General features: G+C 44.5%; 1 protein-coding gene across 2 annotated transcripts in view; it reads left to right on the forward strand.

Annotated features, from left to right (window-relative positions):
- The window catches only part of dnai7 (dynein axonemal intermediate chain 7), a 58,410-nt gene that overhangs the window by 1,202 nt on the left and 32,212 nt on the right, over positions 1-24,996 (forward strand). Inside the window, exons 2-8 of one of the 2 annotated variants that reach the window (XM_068004690.1) lie at positions 4,923-4,949; positions 7,327-7,429; positions 9,383-9,474; positions 15,506-15,610; positions 16,648-16,785; positions 17,843-17,989; positions 22,844-22,947. In XM_068004690.1, the coding sequence (XP_067860791.1) occupies positions 4,923-4,949; positions 7,327-7,429; positions 9,383-9,474; positions 15,506-15,610; positions 16,648-16,785; positions 17,843-17,989; positions 22,844-22,947 (716 nt within the window). The remainder of the gene's footprint in view (positions 1-4,922; positions 4,950-7,326; positions 7,430-9,382; positions 9,475-15,505; positions 15,611-16,647; positions 16,786-17,842; positions 17,990-22,843; positions 22,948-24,996) is intronic. The other variant, XM_068004691.1, reaches the window with a different exon arrangement.

The raw sequence follows: 24,996 nt of genomic DNA on the forward strand, positions 1-24,996 counted from the left end.
GTAGTTGAGGCGATTAGCATAGATGCGTTTAAGGGGAAGCCAGATAAGTACATGAGGGAGAAAGGAATTGAAGGATCTGCAGATAGGATCAGATGAAGAGGGGAGGAGGCTCATGAGAAGCATAAACAATGGCTAGGACCAGTTGGGCCTGTAAAATTCTATGCACTATGTAATAGTATTGGCCATCAAAATAGACCTCAGCTTTAAAGCAAGATGGGTGACGTGACAGGTTTACGGCGGGGGGGAGCAGAGAGAGTGCACATGAGAGGGAGAGAGCAGGAATGGGACAGGGAAGAAAGAACTTGCATTCATATAGCGCCTTTCATGACCTTAGGGCATCCCAAAGCGCTTTACAGCCAATGAATTACTTCTGAAGTGTAGTCAGCGGCTATGTAAGGAAACAGTCAATTTACACACAGCAAAATCCCACAAACAGCAATTAGATAAATAACCAGACAATCTGTTTTTTAGTGATGTTGGTTGAGGGATAAATGTTGGCCAGGACACTGGGGAGAACTCCCCTGCAAGAGAAAGCACGTGTAAGGGAAGGAGGATAACACAGTGGTGTCATGGGAAAGCCTTCCCCATCCAAGTCACACGCCATCCTGACTTGGACATACATCACCTTTCCTTCATTGTCGCTGGGTCAAAACCCTGGAATTCCTTACCCAACACCATTGTGAGAGCACAAAGACTGCAGCAGTTCTAGGAGAATGGCCCACCACCACCTTCTCAGGGCAACTAGAGATGACCCACATCCAGCGAACAAATAAGAAAAAGAGTCGAATTCACCTGCAATTTGCTAGAATCACTGTACTTTTTTAGCATTCTCAACATTCGCACATATTTTTTATGAAGTCTCTGTGCATTTAAATGTACATTCACACATATAAAACAAACCATCCTGTTCATCTCGTGTCAGCATCTATGTCCGCTGGCACTGACTCTATTAACCTCTTTACTCGCTGAGACTGAGCTTGGGGGTGTACAACCTTGGCATTTTTTGCAATCTGGAGCTAAGCTTTCAACCCCACATCTGGTCTGTTGCTAGGACTGCATTCTTCTATCTGCGCAACATTGCCTGCTCATAGCTCTTTCTCAACCCTTCGCTGCTCAAACCCTCATCCACACTTCCCTTCCTTCAAGGATTAGTTTCTCTAATCTTCTCCTTGCTGGCCTCTCTGCCTCCGTCCTTCATAAGCTCCAGCTAAACCAGAACTCTTCAGCCTATGTCCTTCCTTGCACAACGTCCTCGTACAGCCATCAGCTTTGGGGGGTAATTTTAACCTAACTTGCCCGGCAGGAAGCTGACAGGATCAGATTGGACGAACATTTTACCCCTCGCCCGATTTTATTTTTCCAGTGTCTTCAATGGCAAGTAAAATCGGGCGGGGTGTAAAACAGGTATCCGATCCCGTCAGTTTCCCATTGCGGGTTAGGTTAAAATGACCCCCTCTGTCTTCACTATTTGGGGAATCTTCTGTAGCCATACATCCTACCCTCCATTCCACTGTCCAGATTGTTGCTTTCTCCCACACGCCCCACTTCACCGTCAGGGACCAATTTTTCAACCATCATTCCCCAACTCTCAGGCATCTCATCATAAACCAATTTGCTTGGCTACCTCCCTCTCCACCTTCAAATGCTTACCAAACAATCATCTCTTTGACAGTGCCTGAATTCCTTTAGTCTCTGCTCAGCACCCACTTCTCCCCCTTGTAAAGTGCTCCGAGATCTTACTTAAATGTTGTTGAGATCATTAACTGTGTGAATTAACCTGGAATTTCAGTGTGATCTGGACCTGAGACATGTTACTGCCTTGAAATGCAACACAATTCTCTTTATTCTTAAAGATAGACTTAGAGAATAAACAGTATGTGTGGAGGAAGAAATTTAGAAAGTACAAGATAGCAGTGCCCAGTGGGGGGTGCCCCAATGTACACACATGAAATGAAATCCCAAATGTGCAACATAACACAAACCAAAGTGGCATCATCAAGTGACAAACCCAAGTGATATCAATTTACAGCACATTCAGAATTTCAAGATTTATAATCAAGATTCAAAAGTCACCTGAGCCCTTTTGAAGTTCCTATAGATTTTTGTTAGGTAAGAGTATCATGTATCAAGGGTATCGACAAAGGCGGGTAAATAGAGCTGAGGTACAGATCAGCTGTGATCTAATTGAATGGTAGAGCTGGCTCGAGGTGCTGAATGTCGCCCAATCTCCGGCCTGCAATCCCATTTAGTGAGGCTGGGGGTGCAGGGTCGCTGAGTAAACCCTAATGTAACTACGCTTCCATACACAGCATATATATTTTGTATAAAAGTACAGGTACCAAGGAGTGAGTTAAAGCCTGTAACCTAATCTCAGGTTTCAGAACCAATTAAGCTCTGACCCGATGGTTACGATCTCACTGATCGTTTTTTTTATTCGTTCATGGGATGTGGGCGTCGCTGGCAGGGCCAGCATTTATTGCCCATCCCTAATTCCCCTTGAGAAGGTGGTGGTGAGCCGCCTTCTTGAACTGCTGCAGTCCGTGTGGTGAAGGTTCTCCCACAGTGCTGTTAGGAAGGGAGTTCCAGGATTTTGACCCAGCGACGATGAAGGAACGGCGATATATTTCCAAGTCGGGATGATGTGTAAGTTGGAGGGGAATGTGCAGGTGGTGTTGTTCCCACATGCCTGCTGCCCTTGTCCTTCTAGGTGGTAGAGATCGCTGTCGAAGAAGCCTTGGTGAGTTGCTACAGTGCATCCTGTAGATGGTACACACTGCAGCCACGGTGCGCTGGTGGTGAAGGGAGTGAATGTTTAGGGTGGTGGATGGGGTGCCAATCAAGCGGGCTGCTTTGTCCTGGATGGTGTCGAGCTTCTTGAGTGATGTTGGAGCTGCACTCATCCAAGCAAGTGGAGAGTATTCCATCACACTCCTGACTTGTGCCTTGTAGATAGTGGAAAGGCTTTGGGGAGACAGGAGGTGAGTCATTGACTGCAGAATACGCAGCTTCTGACCTACTCGTGTAGCCACAATGTTTATGTAGCTGGTCCAGCTAAGTTTCTGGTCAATGGTGACCCCGAGGGTGTTGATGGTGGGGGATTCGGCGACGGTAATGCCGTTGAATGTCAAGGGGAGGTGGTTAGACTCTCTCTTGTTGGAGATAGTCATTGCCTGGCACTTGTCTGGCGCGAATGTTACTTGCCACTTATCAGCCCAAGCCTGGATGTTGTCCAGGTCTTGCTGCATACGGGCACGGACTGCTTCATTATCTGAGGGGTTGTGAATGGAACCGAACACTGTGCAATCATCAGCGAACATCCCCATTTCTGACCTTATGATGGAGGGAAGGTCATTGATGAAGCAGCTGAAGATGGTTGGGCCTAGGACACTGCCCTGAGGAACTCCTGCAGCAATGTCCTGGGGCAGAGATGATTGGCCTCCAACAACCACTACCATCTTCCTTTGTGCTAGGTATGACTCCAGCCATTGGAAAGTTTTCCCCCGATTCCTATTGACTTCTTCATTCTAATTGCATTTACTTTGACCCCCGCTTCCTTTAAAACAAAAAATATTTTAAAATATACATAGTGTGCGCAGATGTGATGGAAATAAAGCCATGGAACTTCTCACTGAACCAGCAGCTTAAACAGAGCAACTCCATTCCATCTATCAATGTGCACTTGAATTCAGAGCCTGTCAGATAAACATGGCAAATGATAACCCTAATATACATTTTGTATTTAGTTCATTAATAGGACAACTGATACAACCTGAGAGAGTTGGGAACCTAAAGCATTCTAAGTGTCAGTGCTAGCACTCTCACCTCTGAGTCAGAAGGTTGTGGATTCAAGTTCCATTCCAGCGACTTGAGCGCATAATCTAGGCCGACACTCCAGTACTGAGGGAGTGCTGCACTGTTGGAGGCACTGTTGGAGGTGCTGTCTTTCGGATGAGACGTTAAACCTGCCCTCTCAGGTGAACGTAAAAGATCCTACGTCACTATTTAAAGAAGAGCAGGGGAGCTCTCCCCAGTGTTCTGGCCAATATTTATCCCTCAACCAACATCTCTAAAACAGATTACATCTCATTGCTGTTTGAGGGAACTTGCATATTTGGCTGCCGCATTGCTTATATTACTACAGTGACTATTTCATTGGCTGTAAAGCACTTTGGGAATGTGCTGAAGTCGTAAAAGTTGTAAATGTAAATTCCTTTTTTCCAATTAACTGTGCGCTAGCGCTCCAAGGTGTTGACATCATGTCGAAAGAGCACAAACATCCCCGAATCACTTCAACAATAAAGATAGAATATTCAATTATGGAATAATTGGCAGACTCTGTAGTACTCCACATGTACTGCATAATAGATGCTTTCTGACTGTAAAAATCAAAGCTCTTAAAAATCATAGATTGTCACTTTACTCTATTTGAAGTGCCCTATTGAAAACTCCTTACAGCAACAGGATGGTCTAGTTTATTAGTATTTACAAGGATTTTTTTTGCGCAATCAACCCCATTCTTTTGTAGAGGTCACCCTTGGTTAAAACAGTGCTGTTCAAGAGAAAAGGTTTTATTTTAACGACTTGGAAACAAAACTGCAGATTGCTGATTTAAATTGATATTTTAGGCTCCATTTATACTGCTCTTGTTTTTCATCCTTGCAAAATTGTTTTCAGTGTATAAAATGTCAGTCGACCACAGAAGAATGCTAAGCGCACTAAAGTACCGAGGTGCAAGGTCCCCAACACCAAGACGTCTCGCATCTACTTGCAACGACCAAATTGCAGTATAAATCCAGTCTTACGAACCTGTTTCATTTGTTTTTTCTGTGTAGGCAATTTTTAGAGCTACAGTAACTTTTAATCTGTCCTGATTCTTTCTGAAATATCTCACCGATTCTCTTTTCTTCTCTTTCTGGTGCCAGTCATCAATGAAAACAAGGAAAAAAAAGGTACGGAGATAGGCAGATACAGTGATAGTGTATTAAATTGGAAAACATAGATTTAGATTTCTTTTACTGCAGTTATTAGATTCTTCAATGAAGCTTTGCCAGGTGCATATGCACATGAGGAGGGGTAATGTTTAGAGAGAAGCTGTATTTTGGTAAGAGGGACATTAAGAAAAGCTGTTAATATTTTGAGAGTTATGATACTGTTATGTGAAAGTGAAGGGTTCTACCCCTCCACTGATCGTGTTTAAGTTATATGAGTTGGAAACACTGTAATCTGTTCTGGCTCTCTGTTCTGGCTATTTTTCCCCCCTGTTTGGAGTGATATTAATCTTAACTCCTCCACAATACGCTGTCTCGCTATATTAATAAAAAAAAATTGAGCAAGTGGCATTTTTGAGCCACCTGGGTGACGCTTTCTAGCAAGCCCATTGGCTGCCACTTGCAGCCATTCAGTCAACCAGCGGAAATAACAATTGTGCTACCACTTCAAAGTGACTGTGTTTTCTCAGTTACGTGCTTGTTAGCCTTTCCAGTTCGGCCAGATATTGGAAATCATTACCGAGCACTTACTTGTAGCAGGCTTCTTGAAAGATTTAATTCGTGCTGAACACAGAGCGGAGAAAGATTTCCTTGTATGGTTAGGCCTTTTTTTCCAGATTCCATACCTACTTTTGGGAAGAGTACTCCAATATTGATGAACTAGTGTATATAAAATACAGACCAATGAGGTATTGGTTGTAAATTGTAAACAATTTTACAACACCAAGTTATAGTCCAGCAATTTTATTTTAAATTCACAAGCTTTCGGAGGCTTCCCCCTTCGTCAGGTGAACGATGTGAAAACCGTATTGGTTGTAGTGATAGTTGGCAGCATAATGCAGGAAAATGAAACTGTTCCACTCACAGTGGCCACTAGATGGAGTCCGTTTACCCATTCAAACAAATTGAAAATTCTAATGCAAATATTTATATTCATGTGTCTAAATTTGTGAGCTCTTTATATGCTTTATATACCAATTTAATTTCTGAATTACATTCTTGGAATTCACAAGTTATGAGGCACAACGGCACATGATAGTATATCTGCAATAGTTGGCATGTATTTGCTGTGTTCACAATGATAAGCATATAAACATTGTGGGGGTAGAGTTTCTGTTTTGGGCGCAATTGGGAAATGGCGCCCAAAATGCGCTTGAAATTGCGCTTGTTAAGTTAGGCTTCAAGTTTCCGCTAAAACTCATTTGCACATTCACAAACGTAAAATCTTCCATGAACCAACGCAATCGAGCAGCATAATAGAACGTAATTGTTTCTTTTTTTCCTTCTTTCCATTAAAAAGTATTCCTTGCTGTATTTAAGAGTGGTAATCTGGTGCAGCTGAAAATGGGTTTATCAGTAAAAATAAGCATTTTTAATAAGGGTGTCCAGTCCTCCACCTGTGAGTAACCCGATTTAAAATCACTGAAAATAACTTTAAAACCATACAATGCTATTTATTAATTTCATTCAGTTTCTTAGTAAATTAAATATTTTTTGATATGAAAAAACTTTTAAAACTACTAGTGCCTGTGTAGCGCAACTTGAAGAGCCTTCCTGAACCAGCGGAATCGGTAGAATCGGGCTGTCTCGACCTGAGGGCATGGGCAGTTTTGTGCGCGGGGCCTGATTTGGGAGAATTGAATCTTGAACCAGCTTAAAAGATCACGGAAAACTTGAACGGAAGTGGTTTTGGGCGTAGCTCACTTATGTTTGAAATTCCCTGCTCTTTTGCGCTGGTTCGGCCGATTCCGCACAGATTGTGCTGATATTACTGGCGGAAACAAGCGGAAACTCGACCCCTGTTTCTCTACCAAAAATTCCTATCCCATTTGGAATACGTTTAAAATTCTCCTGCTTTAATGTAATGTTATCCGCCCTCCCCCCCCTCGCCCCATCAAACATGTTGTTCCCCTACATATTTACACTTTCAATCATTTAAAACTGCAGCCCAGGGCAGATGGTGCAGAGGTATCCTGATTGGCTGTATCACAGAATGCTAGGACATGGTACAATTTGCCATATGATAAATTACAGGGAAAGTCTCCAGAGTTGCTAATTACCTCTTAGCCACATTGGTAAAGAAGCAGGGCACTATTGAGAGTTGTATGTTATGTGGGAGCTAAAGAGGGAGGGTAGAACATCCAAAATGACATATGCACCCCCCCCCCCGGAAGTTTATTTGAAACTACAGCCTAAAAGTCAAAGTATGAAGCTCATAAGGTCTACACTGTATTACTATACCGTTGTTGTACGGAACACGTATTCTGCATCAGCGATTACTGCTTTGACTTTCAATTGTATAAAACAGATGTCCTGTCTGGTATATTTTTCCTTCAAGGCCTCAATTATAAGCTCAGCTATCTCAAGGAAGGGACAGAGGCTTACCAGATCTGAAGAAAAACTTGTCAAAGAAGAGGAGGAGAGAAAGCGTTTGGAAGATGGTAAAAGCCCCTCTTGTTTTTTACTCACTCTTGGGATGTGGGTGTCACTGGCCCATCCCTAGTTGCCCTGAGAAAGGTGGGCCTTCATCTTGAGTGCTTTTTATACAACTGAGTGGCTCACTAGACCACTTCAGAAGACAGTTAAGAGTCAACCACGTTGGTGTGGGACTGGAGTCACATATAGGCCAGACTGGGTAAGGACGCAGGTTTCCTTCCTTAAAGGACATTGGTGAGCCAGTTGGGTTTTTACAACAATCCGACAGCTTCGTGATGACTTCTCCTGATACCAGCTTTTTATTTTCAGATTTAAAAAAAAACTAGTTTCAAATTTTTATCATGCCAATATTGTGGACATTCAGAAAAGAAATGGGAATGTCAGTGCCCTTGGTACAAAAAACCTCTTGAGGAAAAAAAACAGCAAAAACCTTGGAAAAGTAGCTTCGTAGTACAGAAGTAAGTGTTCTCACAGGCCTCTTTAAATGCACATCTACATACAACATAGTCCCTAGCAACCCTGGATGCCCATCTTATATCGGTGGGTCCATGAATCAGTGCTATTGCAGCACAAACTCCGGGAAGTTGTGTGGATATGATTTAATTGAGGGTTTTATTTAAATATTGCAACTGGGAAACTAGCAGCCACTTCTGGTGCCACTTGAAAACCTGACCAGAAAGTTAAGTAGAGGGCATTGACCGGGTGCAGATTGGTGTACAGATCAGAGTCTACCCACGGTGCCATTAAATGATGGGATGTGATAGCGCACTTGTCTACTTGGCAAGTAGCTGATCTCGGTGAGCAGAGGCCAGGTACGTCCTGACGGGTGGGAGAGAAAATAAATCGGAAGGTGAATAGCCTGGTACCTTCTCTTGAGCAGGTAAGTCAGGTATCTCTGTTGGTTGAACGCTGGAATCAGTCCCATGTTGAAATCCTGTCAGGATGCAGTCAACATTTCAGCCTTTGGTGGTGGATAAAATATGGGGAGAAAGAAAGAAGAAAGACTTGCATTTATATAGCGCCTTTCACGACGTTAGGACATCCCAAAGCGCTGTACAGCCAATTAAGTACTTTTTTTTAGAAGTGTAGTCACTGTTGTGATGTAGGAAACGCAGCAGCCCAATTTGTGCACACAAGATCCCACAAACAGTAATGTGATAATGACTTGAAAGTTATTTTAGTGATGTTGATTGAGGGATAAATATTGGCCAGGACTCCAGGGATAACTCCCCAGCTCTTCTTCGAAATAGTGCCAAAGCATCTTTTACGCCCACCTGAGACGGCAGACACAAAGCTTTCCCATTGCACTCTTTGAACACTCCTGATTGTGCAGCAATGGGAAAAGCACCAGTGGGGCTGATTTTCATCTTCTTAACGCTCTAAATTGGTTCAGTAGAGGTTGTGAAATCCAGTGGAAATCAGTTCCGCTGAACTTCTGCTAGTTTTGAGCCCCATCCTATCTTCCAGTCGGACTGGAGCAGGCATTTAAACCTGCTGCCTGAAACGGGCAGGCATTTTCACTGTAATAGGTGGTGGGGAACGGCGCTAAGCCGTTCTTTGGTCCATGAGCACGCTGGATGCCGAGTCTCCAGCTTGCCCAGTGAAACCAGGTGGGCAGAAGGTCTCGGGGAGCATCTGTTTGTGACATAGGACCCCGGTTTGCTCACCAAAATGAAGCTTCCGACGGCCGCTGGGCCACCTATCTCAAGGACCCCAACAAAACGGTGGCAGAAACGGGACGGTAAGAGGTTGGTGCGCAGCAGTTTTTAATGTGCTACCTCCCCCTTCCCTCACGAAAACAGGAACGAAAATTGGCCCGAGGGTGGCTGGAGAGGGGTGGGGGGAATGTAAAAAGAAAGGAGAAAAAAAATTCAAATCTCCCTGAAAATGCTCACATCATAGCGGAGAGATTAATTCACAATACCTGCAAGAACTAACAGACCGTTTATATTTAACAGAGGAGTTAAGGCTGATAGCTGAACGTGAGGCACGAGAGAGACGCGAGAAAGAGAGACTTGAAGAAGAAGAGAGGGCGAGGATTGCGGCAGCGGTTTGTATTGCTTTACTGAGTGTACTCAACATTGAAACGAATGAAGAGATGAAGGGGTTGAAATTGGTCATGAAGTCAATGAAGAAGAAAATCGGAGGGGTGGGGGGGTAAAACGGGCTGCCGATTCGTTATCTCCCGTTATCAGCAAGTTGTTATGATCTAGAATGCGCTGCCTGAAAGGGTGGTGGATGCAGATTCAATCGTGGCTTTCAAAAAGGAATTGGATAAATATTTGAAGGGAAATAACTTGCAGGGCTCTGGGGAAAGAGCGGGGGAATGGGACTAACTGAATTGCTCTTACAAGAGCCGGCACAGGTTCGATGGGCTGAATGGCCTCCTTCTGTGCTGTAACGATTCTATGGTTCTATCACCCCCAAAGCATTGCTGCTCAAGCTCCCATTCAAACCTCTCAACCTCTTACAGCTCCTCAACCACGATAGGACGCACATGGCCAAAGTATATCACTTATGTGCTGCTTAGTATCTAAACTGTGAAACTCACACATGTTGAAAATTTAAACCACACATTTTATTACAACATTTATATAGCGCCTTTAACATAGTAAAACGTCCCAAGGCCCCTCACAGTGTTAAAATTGGATAGTCATGTGGTGAAGGATAGAATACTAGAGCCTGGTCTTTAGTTCCTTCCAAGCCTTTATTCACAGAGATTCCACTCACTCACTCACTCACCCTAGCTAAGCTCTCCTATAAAAAGGATACAAGAGAGTCTCCAATTGATACCAACCACCTGAATACAATTAACACTAATTTATATATATCATACAATTATCACACAGGAGTGTAATCAGGCAGAATTTGACAGCAAGTCACATAAAGAGATATTAGGACAGGTGACCAAAAGCTTAGTCAAAGAGGTAGGTTTTAATGGGCGTGTTAAAGGAGGAGAGCGAGGTAGAGAGGCGGAGAGGTTTGGGGATGGAATTCCAGAGCTTGGGGCCGCTAATGGTGGTGCAATGGAAATCAGGGCTGTACACGAGGCCAGAATTGGAGGAGCGCAGAGATCTCGGAGAGTTGTAGGGCTGGAGGAGGCTACGGAGATAGTTGACTTTACCGGCTGGGCGTTAAGCATCGCTTGGGTGAAGTGCAGAGAGGGAAATTGGGCAGGAAGGGTCGCACACGTAAGAGAACCTGCCTGATTTTTCTCCACATTTAAATGAATGGAAGGAAAATCAGGTGGGCTCAGTAACAGGCATGTGATGCTCCCCGGGAAATTTTCCTCTCTGCGTTCCGCCCAGACGATGTTTAATGCCCAGCCGGTGAAAACCAAAAGCTGTCCCACGGTTATCTTTGCTGCACCTGATCCCTGGGCAATGACACAAAGTTTAGATATAAAGGGCAGAACTTTCAACTTCTGTGAGGGTGTAAAACGGGGGCACAAGGTCCCACAAACAGCAATGTAGTAAATGATCAAATCATCTGTTTTAGGTGTTGGTTGAGGGATAAATGTTGGCCAGGACATCGGGAGAGCTCCTCTTCACAAATAGTGACATGGGATCTTTTACTTCCACCTGTGAGAGCAAACAGGACCTTGGTTCAGCATGTCATCCAAAAGACGGCACCTCTGATAGTGCAGCATTCCCTCAGTACTGCATTGGAGTATCAGCATAGATTATGTGTTCAAGTCGCTGGAGTGGGGCTTGAACCCACAACTTTCTGACTCAGAGGCAAGAGTGCTACCCACTGAGCCAAAGCTGACATCTATAACCTAACTGGTAAAGCCTGCAATGAAGTGGTGGAATAAAGTAACTGAGGGATACAGATACACAGATCTGGGGGAACTGAGTGGTGCAGTGGCCTTTCACTTCTGGAATCTGGGTTCAAATCCAGCTTAAATTGATGTGCTGAATGTCTCCTCTGTTTGCTGGTTGTGAGGGTCCTATGAAAAATGAGTTTGGGCATTCTTAATCCAGTCCCTAATGGGCATGAGCCTAAAGCACCAATAGCCATCTCCCTCAGAGAGGCCACAGTTTGGCTGGTATGGAAAATGGGAAAAAAGTGGTACACTGGTGCAGTGAGGATGTTATATTTTGACGGTTGAGGGGTGACCTAATCGAGGTATTTAAAATGATAAAAGGTTTTGATGGGGTAGATATAGAGAAACTATTCCCTCTGGTGGTGGAATCAAAACAAGGGGGCATAATCTGAAAATTAGAGCCAGGCCATTCAGGTGTGAAATCAGGAAGCACTTTTTCACATAAAGAGTAGAGGTAATCTAGAACTCTTCCCCAAAAGGATGTGGATGCTGGGACAATTGAAATTTTGAAGACTAAGATTGATAGATTTTTAATAGGTAAGGGTATCAAAGAATATGGATCAAAGGCAGGTAAATGGAGGTAAGATACAGATCAGCCATGATCTAATTGAATGGAGGAGTAGGCTGGAGGGGCTGAATGGCCCACTCCTGTTTCTATGTTCCTATGTTCTGAGGCTGGTCTGGGCATATTGTTGAAGCAGAGTGGTGGGAGCATCTCTTTATATCTGGCTGGGCTATACCTGACCTGGGAGATGCTGACACTGAAATGGGAAGATTTCCATTTCCCAGCACTAACAACCCCGACCTTGAGGAGCACAAGAAAGTCCACATTTCTTTAAAAGCAGATTTGCAGGTGGGAAAAAAGTAACTTTAGCCACGGCTTTGGTCACATCATTATAGAAAGAATATTGAGCCATAGACAAAGGTCCGGTGTCGATTTGTTAGTACAGCACAAGGGAGCAGAGGATGTATTTATATTAAGAGACTTGAAAAAACTAGGGGGGGTAATTTCAATCTAACCCACCTGGTGGGAAATTGACGGACTTGGACTGGTCATCCGTTTTACACCCCACACCATTTTGCTTTCCATTGGCAGCCAATCCAATCCTGTCAACTTTCTGCTGAGCAGGTAAGGCTAAAATGACCCAGGAGGTCCGTACTCCCTAGAGCAGAGAAGGTTAACAAGGGATTTAATAAATTGGTACAAAATTTTGAAGGGATTTGTGAGGATACAGAGAAACTGTTTTCACTGGCTTGAGGGTCGGTAACCGGAGGACACAGATTGAAGACAATTGGCAAAAAAGCCAGGGGGGAGATGGGGAGAAATTATTTTACGCAGCAAGTTGTTACAATCTGGAATGCATGGCCTGAAAGGGTGGTGGAAGCAGATTCAATAATAATTTGCAAAAGGGAAGTGGATAAATACATAAAAAAGAATATTTACAGGACTATGGGGAAAGGGCAGGGGAGTGGGACTAATTGGAGAGCTCTTTCAGAAAGCCGGCACAGGCACGATCAGCCGAATGGCATGCTGCTGTGCTGTATGGTTCTATGATAATTAGTGGAAGATTGTCTCCATTTGTTTGGTGAATTGGTAACAATTGGGCATAAACCTAAGAGTACTAAAAGTATAAAGGGGGAGCTCATAGAAAATATAAAACATTACTGCATATGGCTATTGAAATGGTGAAGTGTTGTGAAAGGGAAATCGTGTTTGACTAATTTATTAGAGTTCTTTGAGGAAGTAACAAACAACGTGGATAAGGGGGATCCCATGGATGTGGTGTACTTGGATTTCCAGAAGGCATTTGACAAGGTGCCACATCAAAGGCTACTACACAAAATAAGAGCTCATGGTGTAGTGGGTAACATATTAGCATGGATAAAGGATTGGTTAGCTAACAGGAAACAGAGAGTAGGCATAAATGGGTCATTTTCAGGTTGGCAAGATGTAACGAGTGGAGTGCCACAGGGATCAGTGCTTGGGCCTCAACTATTTACAATCTATATCAATGACTTGGATGAAGGAACCAAATGTATGGTTGCTAAATTTGCTGAGGACACAAAGATAGGTAGGAAAGTAAGTTGTGAAGAGGACATAGGGAGTCTGCAAAGGGATATAGATAGGTTAAGTGAGTGGCAAAAATTTGGCAGATGGAGTATAATGTGGGAAAATGTGAACTTGTCCACTTTGGCAGGAGGAATAGAAAAGCAGTATATTATTTAAATGAAGAGAGATTGCAGAACTCTGAGGTACAGAGGGATCTGGGTGTCCTAGTACATGAATCACAAAATGTTCGTATGCAGGTGATTAGGAAGGCAAATGGAATGTTGTCATTTATTGCAAGGGGAATGGAATATAAAAGTAGAGATGTTTTGTTACAGTTGTACAGGGCATTGGTGAGACCACATCTAGAATACTGTGTGCAGTTTTGGTCTCCTTATTTAAGAAAGGACATATTGCTTTGGAGGCGGTTCAGAGAAGGTTCACTTGACCGGTTCTTGGGATGAGGGGGTTATCTTATGAGGAAAGGTTGGTCAAGTTGGGCCTGTATACACTGGAGTTTAGAAGAAGGAGAGGTGATCGTATTGAAACATATAAGATCCTGAGAGGACTAGAAGGGGTAGATGCTGAGAGGATGTTTCCCCTTGTGGGAGAGACTAGAACTAATGGCCACAGTTTAAAAATAAGGGGTCTTCCGTTTAAGACGGAGATGAGGAGAAATTTTTTCTCTCAGAGGGTCGTGAGTTTGTGGAACTCCCTTCCCCAGAGAGCGGTGGAGGCAGGGTCATTGAATATTTTTAAGGCTGAGTTAGATAGATTCCTGATTAACAAGGGAGTCAAAGGTTAAAGTAGATAGATGGGAAAGTAGGGGTGAGGTCACAATCAGATCAACCATGGTCTTATCAAATGGCAGAGCAGGCTCGAGGGGCCGAATGGCCTACTCTTGTTCTTAATTTGTATGTTCCCAAGTTATAAACCGGCTCCTATTTTTAATTGTGTCAACGAGGATGATCAGAGAAATAACTCAAATTCCTGCCATATTCTCTTCTCTGGAATCTCTCTATATATCTCTATCTCTATCTCTATCTGGATTGCTTTATCTCTCTCTCATGTGCTGGTACTCTCTCCCTTTCTCTCTCTCCCCCCACCCTTCTCTCTGATTAACAAGGGAATTAAAGGTTATAGTAAGGAGACGGGAAAGTAGGTTGAGGTCACAATCAGATCAGCCATGACCTTATCGAATGGCAGAGCAGGCTCGAGGGGCCGAATGGCCTACTCCTCTTAATTTGTATGTTCGTATGAGTCAGTTACAGCATTTTAGAGGGAATTAGATAACCACTTGAAAAGGAAAATATTAAAGGGTATGGGGAAAGTGTAGAGAAGTGGAATGGGAGTAAGTAGCTCCAATATCGAACTAGTACTATCATAATGCGCCACTTGGTCTCTTTCTGTGCTGAAATTTGTACAATTCTAGAATCTACATACAGAAAAGTCTTGTGTATAACACCCGGCTGCCACACCTCAAAGTGTCACATTTCTGCACACATGCCAAGTAAGTGTTTGAATTGCACCTCATTGACTTAAATGTCATATTCATAAAACAACAACAAATAACAACATAATATTCTTTAAAAAGAGATTTAAAAAGAGAAAGAAGACAGTTATGCCCTGCTGGTTTCTATGAACCTGACCAATGGGAGGAGCTGGGGATTCGCAAATAGCTGCCAGTCTAGAGAAACTTCCCTCAGCAACTGGAGAAATAGCAATTAACATCTAATTGACTTGAGGGTGTGCCTATTTAGACGACTTATCCACTAGAAGTAGCTGCATTGTGATCTTAAAGCGACAGGCCGGATTAAACACAGCTCCACCTTTGAAGCTAAACATCACAAGTATGCTCCAGGACCAGGGCTATCCCTGTGCAATGCCATGGGAGATGAGCTATGTCTCCAAAATGTATTTTACTTGCAATAAAATGTATGCTGATTTAAAACATAAGATTAGTACACAAAGAAAACCGGCATCTTTCCTGCCGATTATATGCGTTGGATAAGAGTCTGTGACAGTGCACCTTTTGCATGGTCTGTTGAGAGCAGTTGAGTAAATCTTTAACCAATCTTTCCTTTAAATGCTTTCTCCTAAAGTATTGGCAAATTATTCTCAGCACTGATGAAATCTAAATTATATTTTAGACTAACTCTTTTTTAAAGTAGCTAACATGGATTTGATTTTTGTTTTCACCTCAAACAGGACAAAGCACGTAAAGAAAACGAACTACCTGAACTTTACCAAATTTTGGAAAGAAATAGGCTTGCTTTTCAGAAGGAGCAGAAAAACCTTAGAGAAATTACTAAGGTAATGTTTCTCAATATACCTCTAGGTCATGGAATGGCATAGGATTCTCTAACCCTTTCCCATGACAACAATGTTACTTTTTTTTGGGATTCCCATTTAATTTATTTTTCTTTTTATCACTCTCTTTAGCCTACTCTTCTGGCAATACTTCATTTCCCAGCTGAAGCGACTGGCAGGCAGCCTGCTCCCAAAACCAATGTCCGCGAGGAGCTACACAGGAGCAGCCTGGCAATGTCTTGCCTGCAATGTCTTGTCGCAACTCCGACAATGCAGTACTCCCTCAGTACTGCAAAAAATCAAGTGTCAGCCTTGCTTTTGTGCTCAAATCTCTGGAGTGGAGCTTGAACCCACAACTTTCTGACACAGTCAGGAACAAGAGCTCAACCATATGAGAACTCTGGACATAAACTCACATCCAAGCCCCTGTAAAGCACACGCGGAGCCACAGTACTGGCTGAACAGTTTTACATTCTTAATGAATGTGCGTGTAGATTTTCATTTCTAAAATTTGAAAATATACTTCTGTCGTGTATACGTACATGGTAATTCACAAATCCAGCAGTCGTTTATTTTCAAATGGACTCAGAACTAGAATAACTTCAATGCAGAATTTGTGTTTGAAAGATTTTCTTTATAGGCAGCATGTATGTCTATGAGCAGAAGATTCACATTGAAAAATTGGATGACATGGAGTTGGATAACTACATTTCTTTTTAAACAAGAAATAATGACTGTTCAAGCAAAAGGTAGAAATCTGTATTGATTTCAATAAAAATGTATTAACTGTGGGAAAGAAAAGGACCACCTAAGGACAATATGTCTCGGCAGCACCATACATTTCATGGAAGAGATGCTTTTTATCTTTTTTTAAACTCAGAACAAGTCAATATGTAACTTGAAGATGAATGCATTTCATTTCTTTTAAATCTGCAGCATCACAGTTTGGGCTGTGATTTTAAATATTTTAACCAAATTATCAATGTTAAAATAAGTAGCTTACTGTTGTAAATAGTTGCTTTTTGGTTCTGTTCCTTCAGTGGCAACGTTACATGCAGTGTGATGGAACCCCCGATCCGACAATACCTCAGGAGATTAATACCTTCATAAACCTATCCAAAGAACGTCCAAAACTAGAAATAAAGTCTTTGTTGGAAGAAGGTAGAATAATATTGAAGGTAAGCACTTAGCTTAATAAACATTTTAATCTTTAGATGTTGTCAGGTCCAAGGAAGTTTCTATCTCCCTGGGCCAGTTTTTTTATTTTTTTTGTTTTCATCTCATGCAATGTGACACTGGAACACACGATACTATTACAATAATGAACATAGGAATTGCTAGATGAAAAATGGTCCATCTAGTTCACCTTCTATCAATCTGGTAGTTGCTCCATGATAATGGAGTTGTTGACTAATCATAGCAATCAATCTCTATCAATTAGTCTACAACAGACCCAGAAATTACACATGAAAAAAACGCAGTGGTGGAGAGCTTTGGGAACCATAGGTCCAAAGTCTTTTCCTCACAAGCATGCTGCACTTACCACATCTCATGTCTCAAATTACTCATATACTGTATGAAGCTAATTGAATGTCAGGATTAGCTTTATCACCAAGATGTTAATCCTGTATAGCAAAAAATATCCCTTAATTGCATTGTCATAAAAGCACATGCTTTTCAAAACATATGCGTAGATCAGTTCCTACAATGATAATTTGGATGTAATCGTGAAGAAAATATAGTTTTGAAATCCTCATGGTGACAACTCAGTGCTACTATATCTTCATGGAATTCAGGAATTTGATAGGAATTTGGTCCTCGTGATCCCTACACAATTAAACCCCCTTTGGTGTTGTCCCTACCTGATTTTCGGAAGCTATTGCCCATTCTCTCTCTCGTGGTTCTAACACTCCCCACTTTCTAAAGGCTTGCTTCATGCACATCTTACTTCCCCCTCCAGACTCTTTCTTTAAATTAGCACTGCCCATCTCTGTTGCTGGGTTAGAACTTTCCCACTTTCCTTTGCAAGAGTGAAACTCTTCTACAACTTACTTCTAAACTAAATTTTCAACAAGTTGTATCTCTCCAGATTATTCTTCTTTTATAATATTTTGTAATGTGATGAACCATTTTCTTTAGACGTTAGAAGCATTTAACTAAGGTTTTTGAGTGCTGCATAATGGAAAAACATTTTAAATGTGCCCTGTGACTCACACAAACTCTTATGTGTTGCAGCTTTTAGATGAATTGGAAATGCTATTAAGCGATACTCCACCTGATGAGTTGCCTGAGGAGTCTGCGGCCCAGTATCAACAGACCATTTGGGACCTTCAGGACCTCCTCTCCAACACAAATGATGAAGTAACTGGTATCCTCCTACAGGTAGACGCATAAGTAAAGCACTGCAGACTCATAAATGCAACAAAAACACACATTAAACATTCCCTGTTTGGGCTGACCAAAACTGGTTGCTGGCTAATCCATTGGTGATATACAAAAATTTAAGTGCCCCATATATCACAGTGAGGCACATTGCCCCTTTAGGAATCAGTCTGCCAGCTTTAAGTGGGGACAGGACTTGCGGGTTTCTGGTGTTCGTGCCTGGGTTAAACTCAGAAGTGGGCGCATTGGAGCCGGGATGCGGTCCTGCTCCACAAATCTACTATTTTTACTGCCTCCAATCCACCTGTTATTGGGGGTTAAAATTGCCCCCTGGGCATCAATAATCTTTAAAGGTTTATATGACAAGTGAATAAGAGGATCCGTTACTACATTTTTTATTATGTTCAAAAATTATCTGTTTTTTTGATTCCTACGAAGAGTAGGATGGTGGTAGATAAGAAGCGAGAAAAATCTTGAGGTGCTGTCTTGTCCTGAAGTAAATCAAGCTAATTTACAATCAGGACTATGGGAGGAAGAATGAAGAAAAAGGTAACATCTGGTAAGACATAGGATATGGTCGTGCAGTGGTTATGTTACTGGACTAATAATCCAGAGAACATGGGGGTAATTCTAACTGCCAAAAAGGGATGGGCTGGGGGCGGGAGGGTTGTAAAAATTGGCGATTTCTTCAGCCGGACCGTAACCCGGCTCTAACGCGCCAACTTTCGGGTTTAACGCTGTCGCGTTTGGATGCGTGTGCGCATCCTAAACCCGGAAGTCGTGTACCCTATTAATGCTGCTGGGCGGATCGTTAAAGGGGCAATTTACCTACTTCAAATACTTAAGGTAGGTAATTTTTTGTGGATTCTGAACCTGAACCAAATGTAACCTTACCTGCACGGGTTTCCCATGGCTTCTCAAACTCACCAGTGAAACAAAGGTGAGATTCATGCAGAAGTGGATTTGGCCCTTTAAACCTGTGATCGACACATGGCAATAAAAGCTTAAGGTTAGCAGCTGGTCTTTCAGTTCTCTCAGGCAAACATTTGACTGAGAGTTCTTCTTGTGTTGAGACTGAGAGTTCTTTGTTGAGACAGCTTTAGGAAGACTTTGCAGCCTCTCAAACTAACAAGGTAAGGATGGGAGGCTCAATGGATGTATTCCAGAGTACATCTGAGGAGGAGGAAAAACAAGATCCAACTCGTGCTGTGTTGGGATCTGCTGGTGCACAAGATAGAGGTGCAGTAGAGAAGAGCAGAGTGGGGACCAACAGAAGGGCCGACATCGCAGGAGGCACCACCCACATGAGAGGGTGTACAGGCAGAGGCTGAGCTTGCTGGACCTCTCTGAGGAGCAGTGCCTACGCAGACTCAGATTGAGTAGACAAGTGGTTGCAGACATCTGAACTCTCCTTCATGCAGAGCTGCTTCCTGCTGGACCTGGTAGCCACGCATTGCTCATCGCAGTTGAAGCCACCACTGCCCTCAACTTCTTCGCCTCCGGATCCTTCCAGGGCCCCACCAGAGACATCTCCAGGATGTGTCAGTCGTCTGCACAAAAGTGTATGATGCAGGTGATGGATGGCTTGTTCGCCAGGGCATCCGACTACGTGAACTTCCCCCGCGATGACATCAGCCAGAATGAGCAGGCAGTGGGTTTTGACTGTCTGGCTGGCTTCCCATGGGTGCAGGACACGATCGATTGCACACATGCGACAATCCGAGGACCACCACATGAGCCAGGAGTCTTCATAAAACAAAAGAGCTGTCACTCCATCAATATGCAGCTGGTGTGCAACCACAAGAGATTTCTACAGATTTGCGCCAGATTCCCTGGCAGCTGTCATGATTCCTTAATCTTGCGCCAATCCAACGTTCCAGACCTCTACCAGACAAGAGACAGATTTAAGGGCTGGCTCATTGGAGACAAGCGATACCCCCTGCAAACATGGATCATGAAACCTGTGAGGAACCCCAACAACGATGCACAACAGCAGTACAACGAGAGCCACATAACCACCAGGTGCGTCATTGAGCAAGCAGCTCAAAACTGGGCATCCATGAGGCCCTGTGGGCCATCAGCAGCAGCAGAATTGTATTCCACCACAATCTGTAACCTCATGGCCCGGCATATCCCTCACTCTACCATTACCATCAAGCCAGGGGACCAATCCTGGTTCAATGAGGAGTGTAGAAGAACATACCAGGAGCAGCACCAGGCGTACCTAAAAATGAGGTGCCAACCTGGTGAAGCTACAACACAGGACTACATGCATGCTAAACAGCGGAAGCAGCATGCCATAGACACAGCTAAGCGATCCCACAACCAACGGATCAGATCAATGCTCTGCAGTCCTGCCACATCCAGTCATGAATGGTGGTGGACAATTAAACAACTAACGGGAGGAGGGGGCTCCGTAAACATCCCCATCCTCAATGATGGCAGAGCACAGCATGTGAGTGCTGCACCAGGTTGGCACCTCATTTTTAGGTACACCTGGTGCTACTCCTGGCATGCTCTTCTACACTCCTCATTGAACCAGGATTGATCCCCTGGCTTGATGGTAATGGTAGAGTGAGGAATATGCTCGGTCAATAGTAGTGCTACTGAGCCACTCTTGGTATTGGACATTGAAGTTCCCCACCCAGAGTACAATCTGTGCCCTTGCTACCCTTAGTGCTTCCTCTAAGTGGTGGTCAACATGGAGGAGTACTGATTCATCAGCTGAGGGAGGGCGGTAGGTGATAATCAGCAGGAGGTTTCCTTGCCCATGTTTGACCTGAGTTGGATTCATCCATCCTCTCCACTACTGTGGAGAGTGTGCGTGGCACATTTTCCAGTACCTCAATCATTCTCCTTCTCAACGATGGACCCCAGGGTTCAGCATCTGTGTCCTGCTGAGCAGAGCTTGGAGAGGATTGCGCCCCCCAACGTGGACTCTCCACAGCTGCCCCTGCCATCAGTGTCTCCTCGTGCTCACTTGTGAGTGGTGAATCACTAGGTGACAACCCAACTATCCGTCTAACAGGATCCACCGAAATGCCAGTATCTGCGCTGGTGCATGGCTGTATGTCATGTGACGGTGTACCCTCAGAAGGAATGAGGTCTTCTGAGGAATAGATGTCTTCCATCTCACCTAATTCTTCTTGAAGTCGTGAAGGCCCTGGAAGACAACAGAAAGCGATATTAATTATTCACCGGAAAAGTGACAATCTTTCCAAAGACCATACTGAGGTCTGTCACAGTTCACTCAATGATGAAATAAATTCATCATGTGTGTGAAAGATGCTAAAGTTCTATCACCAGCCTTATGCGGGTTCCCAGTCTCTCCGTCTCTGATTGATAGGGATGCAACTGTCCCACTTATTTCCATGGCCTCCTCCTCCACATCTGTGAGCTGCAGTATCTGTGGTGGACCACCTCCAGTTCTCGTCCTTTATCTTGTATTTTGTGCTCTTTTCTCCTATAAGGGGAAAAAGAACAGACCTGTGAGTGACTGAAGATGCCGTATTCACCCGATGAATACATTGCTTTGGGTGAGGCTGACTATGAAACAGATTCATCAGAGGGTGACTATCAGACAGATGCATCACATTGCATCAGGATTGGGGTGAGTGGCAGTGGTGGGTCCATAAATGGGGAGGTGAGGAAGTACGTAGAAAGTGAAGGATGGTTAATGCTGCAACTTAACTGGGTATGAGGAGCGATGTGATGGAGTAGGCGTGCCAACACAGAGTGAGAGAGGCGGTGTTGCACAACACAGGATGTGGGTGAAACATCAAATGTACTCACTTTTTCTGACCTGGCCAGGTCATTGAAACGCTTCCTGCACTGCAGCTCCTGCTGCTGACCTCTTCTGCCACCTCCAACCAGACCTTCTTGGTGGCAGAGGCAGGTTTCTTCCTCCGATCAGTTGGGTACAATAGCTCCCACCTGCTTCTCACAGCACCCAGCAGTACTTGAAGGGATGCGTCTGAGAACCTTGGTGCTGCCTTTCCTCTATCTGCTTCCATACGTTATTTCCTTCTTTCTCCTCCAAAATCCATTTTTGTACTGGCCCTTTAAATAGTGGAGTTCAGATCGTGTCATGCGGGTGCACAGTATGCCTGCTGCGCAGCTTGGAGACCTGAAACCCGGAAGTAAGATTAAGTGCCTTCAATTTAGTTGCGATTGCAGATTTCGACCTGCTCAGATGACTTCTGGATTTCCCACACTGTTATCTACCCACCTGCTGAGTTCCTGCCTCCAGATAAAAATTATGCCCCATGAGTTCAAATCGCACCATGGCTTTTTGAGAATTTGAATCCTGTTTTTTTTTTAAATCTGGAAATAAAACGCCGGTACCAGTAAAAGTGACCATGAAGCTATCGGATTGTTGTAAAATCCCAACTGATTCACTAATGTCCTTTAGGGAAGGAAATCTTTTCTTACCCAGTCTGGCCTGTATGTGACTCCAGTCCCACACCAAGCCACTGAGCTGTACAGGGCAATTAGGCATGGGCAATAAATGCTGGCCTTGCCAGTGAGGCCCACATCCCGAGAACGAATTAAAAAAAAACATTTATGATGTATTAGCGACATCACCGTTTTTAATCTTGTTATTAAAGGAACAACTTTTGATCAAAGTTTGAAGAAAAAAAGGATGCAGAGAGCTGTGGGTTGTTATTGTCGCATAATGACAGGCAGAAGTGACACAGTGCTGTATTTTGATGCTTGTCATTTTGTCATGTATTTATAACCAACGAGAAAGGATTTGGCGGGCACTTCTTTACACGCACACGATGCTTCTTGAAATCATTGCGAGTGCTTTGGAAGGTCTGCTGCAAATTTTTTAAAAATGACATTTCTTTTCAGAAAGCGGTTGATCTTGTTGACATTGAGACTGGAAACATGCAGGAAATAGTTAATGATGAGAACATCACTCTCTGTTTGTGGGCAAACTTCAACAAAAATCCCAGGTATACAGATTGTTGCCGGTGAATGTAAAGATCTTTCCCACTGAGGCCTGGGAGTGGGGGAGGAAATACAGTGAAACCTGTACAAAGGGACACCCTCAAAAAACAGACACCTGCAAAAAATAGACACTTACTGACAGTCCCAAATAACTTATACTGTAATAGGTACAAGCTGTGCCTTGAAACCAGTGATCACTCGCAAATTACAAACTATAGACAGACTTCAATGCACCAAGTCCGTTTACAACTTCAAACACGGGACACGCAGGTAAGTGCGAGGCGGCAGCGGGTGAAAGGAATGGCTTTCGTGGAATGGAGATCTCTTTACCCAGCATCTATAGCGGCAGAGAAACCGCTCCATCTCTGGGATTGAAAGCTTACACGGCCCTGTCCCAAATATAGAGCGGTTTCTCTGCCCCTATAGATGCTGGGTAAAGATCTCCTCATTCTACAAAAGCCGGGAACTGCAACGAGCAACATCACGTCTCATGTCGGGCTGAAATCGCGGGGTGTGGACGGCTGAAATCGCGGGGTGTGGAGGGCTGAAATCGCGGGGTGTGGCGGCGGAAATCGCGGGGTGTGGAGGGCTGAAATCGCGGGGTGTGGAGGGCTGAAATCGCGGGGTGTGGAGGGCTGAAATCGCGGGGTGTGGCGGCTGAAATCACGGGGTGTAGAGGGCTGAAATCACGGGTTGTGGTGGGCTGAAATCACGGGGTGTGGAGGGCTGAAATCACGGGGTGTGGAGGGCTGAAATCACGGGGTGTGGAGGGCTGAAATCACGGGGTGTGGAGGGCTGAAATCGCGGGGTGTGGAGGGCTGAAATCACGGGGTGTAGAGGGCTGAAATCACGGGTTGTGGTGGGCTGAAATCACGGGGTGTGGAGGGCTGAAATCACGGGGTGTGGAGGGCTGAAATCACGGGGTGTGGAGGGCTGAAATCACGAGTTGTGGCGGCTGAAAGCACGGAGGGGGTGGGGCCTGATATCGTGGGGGTGGGGGGGAGCTGAAATCACAGATGGGGGCCTGAAATCACGGCGGGGACCTGGAATCATAAGTGGGAGGCCTGACATCATGGGGGGCTCGAGTTGGGGAGAGGGAGACTGGAGAATGGGGCCTCGGGGGAGAGACGGAGACTGGGAGATGGGGGCTCGGGGGAGAGACGGAGACTGGGAGATGGGGGCTCGGGGGAGAGACGGAGACTGGGGGATGGGGACTCGGGGGAGAGACGGAGTCTGGGGGAATGGGGTCTCGGGGGAGAGATTGAGACTGGGGAATGGGGGCTCAGGGGGGAGAGACGGGGAGAATGGTTTCCTCTTTTCCCCGCCCTCTGTTTCCTCTTTTTGCCTGCTTACGCGTGACCTCCTGGTTCTTGGAACTTCTCACACAACAGCTGCTGGCACAAAATCACAAATAAAGATTCGCAACTACAGGGGACCCCACCTTTATAAGGTGAATCCAATAACATTTGTAGAAGTCATATGATCAGATGTCACGTGATCCAGTCTCGTGATCTCACACGATCTGACGGCAAGTGATCAGACGGCACATGATCAGATGTCACGTGATCAAACGTCCAGGAGTTGGCAGCCCTACTCCACCAGTATGTCAGGTACTGATGAGCTGCTAACTGCCCCCTACCCACCCTCCCAGCACTTCAAACGTTAGCAGCTGCAGCACACGGAGGGAAGGGGTCCCGGACAGAGGCCTGCAGGACATTAATCCCCCCCCCCCCCCCAATTTGGCTGGGGTTTCCCAGGCACCCTCGCCCTACAGTGACCACCTCGCCCTGTGCAGGCTGCCAATGTAAAAGAAGGACATCCCTCCCTCAATGGAAAAGGACCCCAGGATGGCAATGAACTGGGAAACCCAACCAGCAGAAAATGAACTAAAATCGCTTCCTGCTGGCAGGGCTCCAGAATTAGGCACGATCCCCGATGACGGTGAAAAAAAGAAGGAATGCTGCAGGAGATAGAGCCAATCCCGGGATATTTGGCTCATCCAGTTTACCGTACATACAATGACCATTTTGAAAATAAGGACACCTGCAAATAAA

The sequence above is a fragment of the Heptranchias perlo genome, chromosome 24, assembly GCF_035084215.1.
Source record: "Heptranchias perlo isolate sHepPer1 chromosome 24, sHepPer1.hap1, whole genome shotgun sequence".
Classification (NCBI taxonomy): domain Eukaryota; kingdom Metazoa; phylum Chordata; class Chondrichthyes; order Hexanchiformes; family Hexanchidae; genus Heptranchias; species Heptranchias perlo.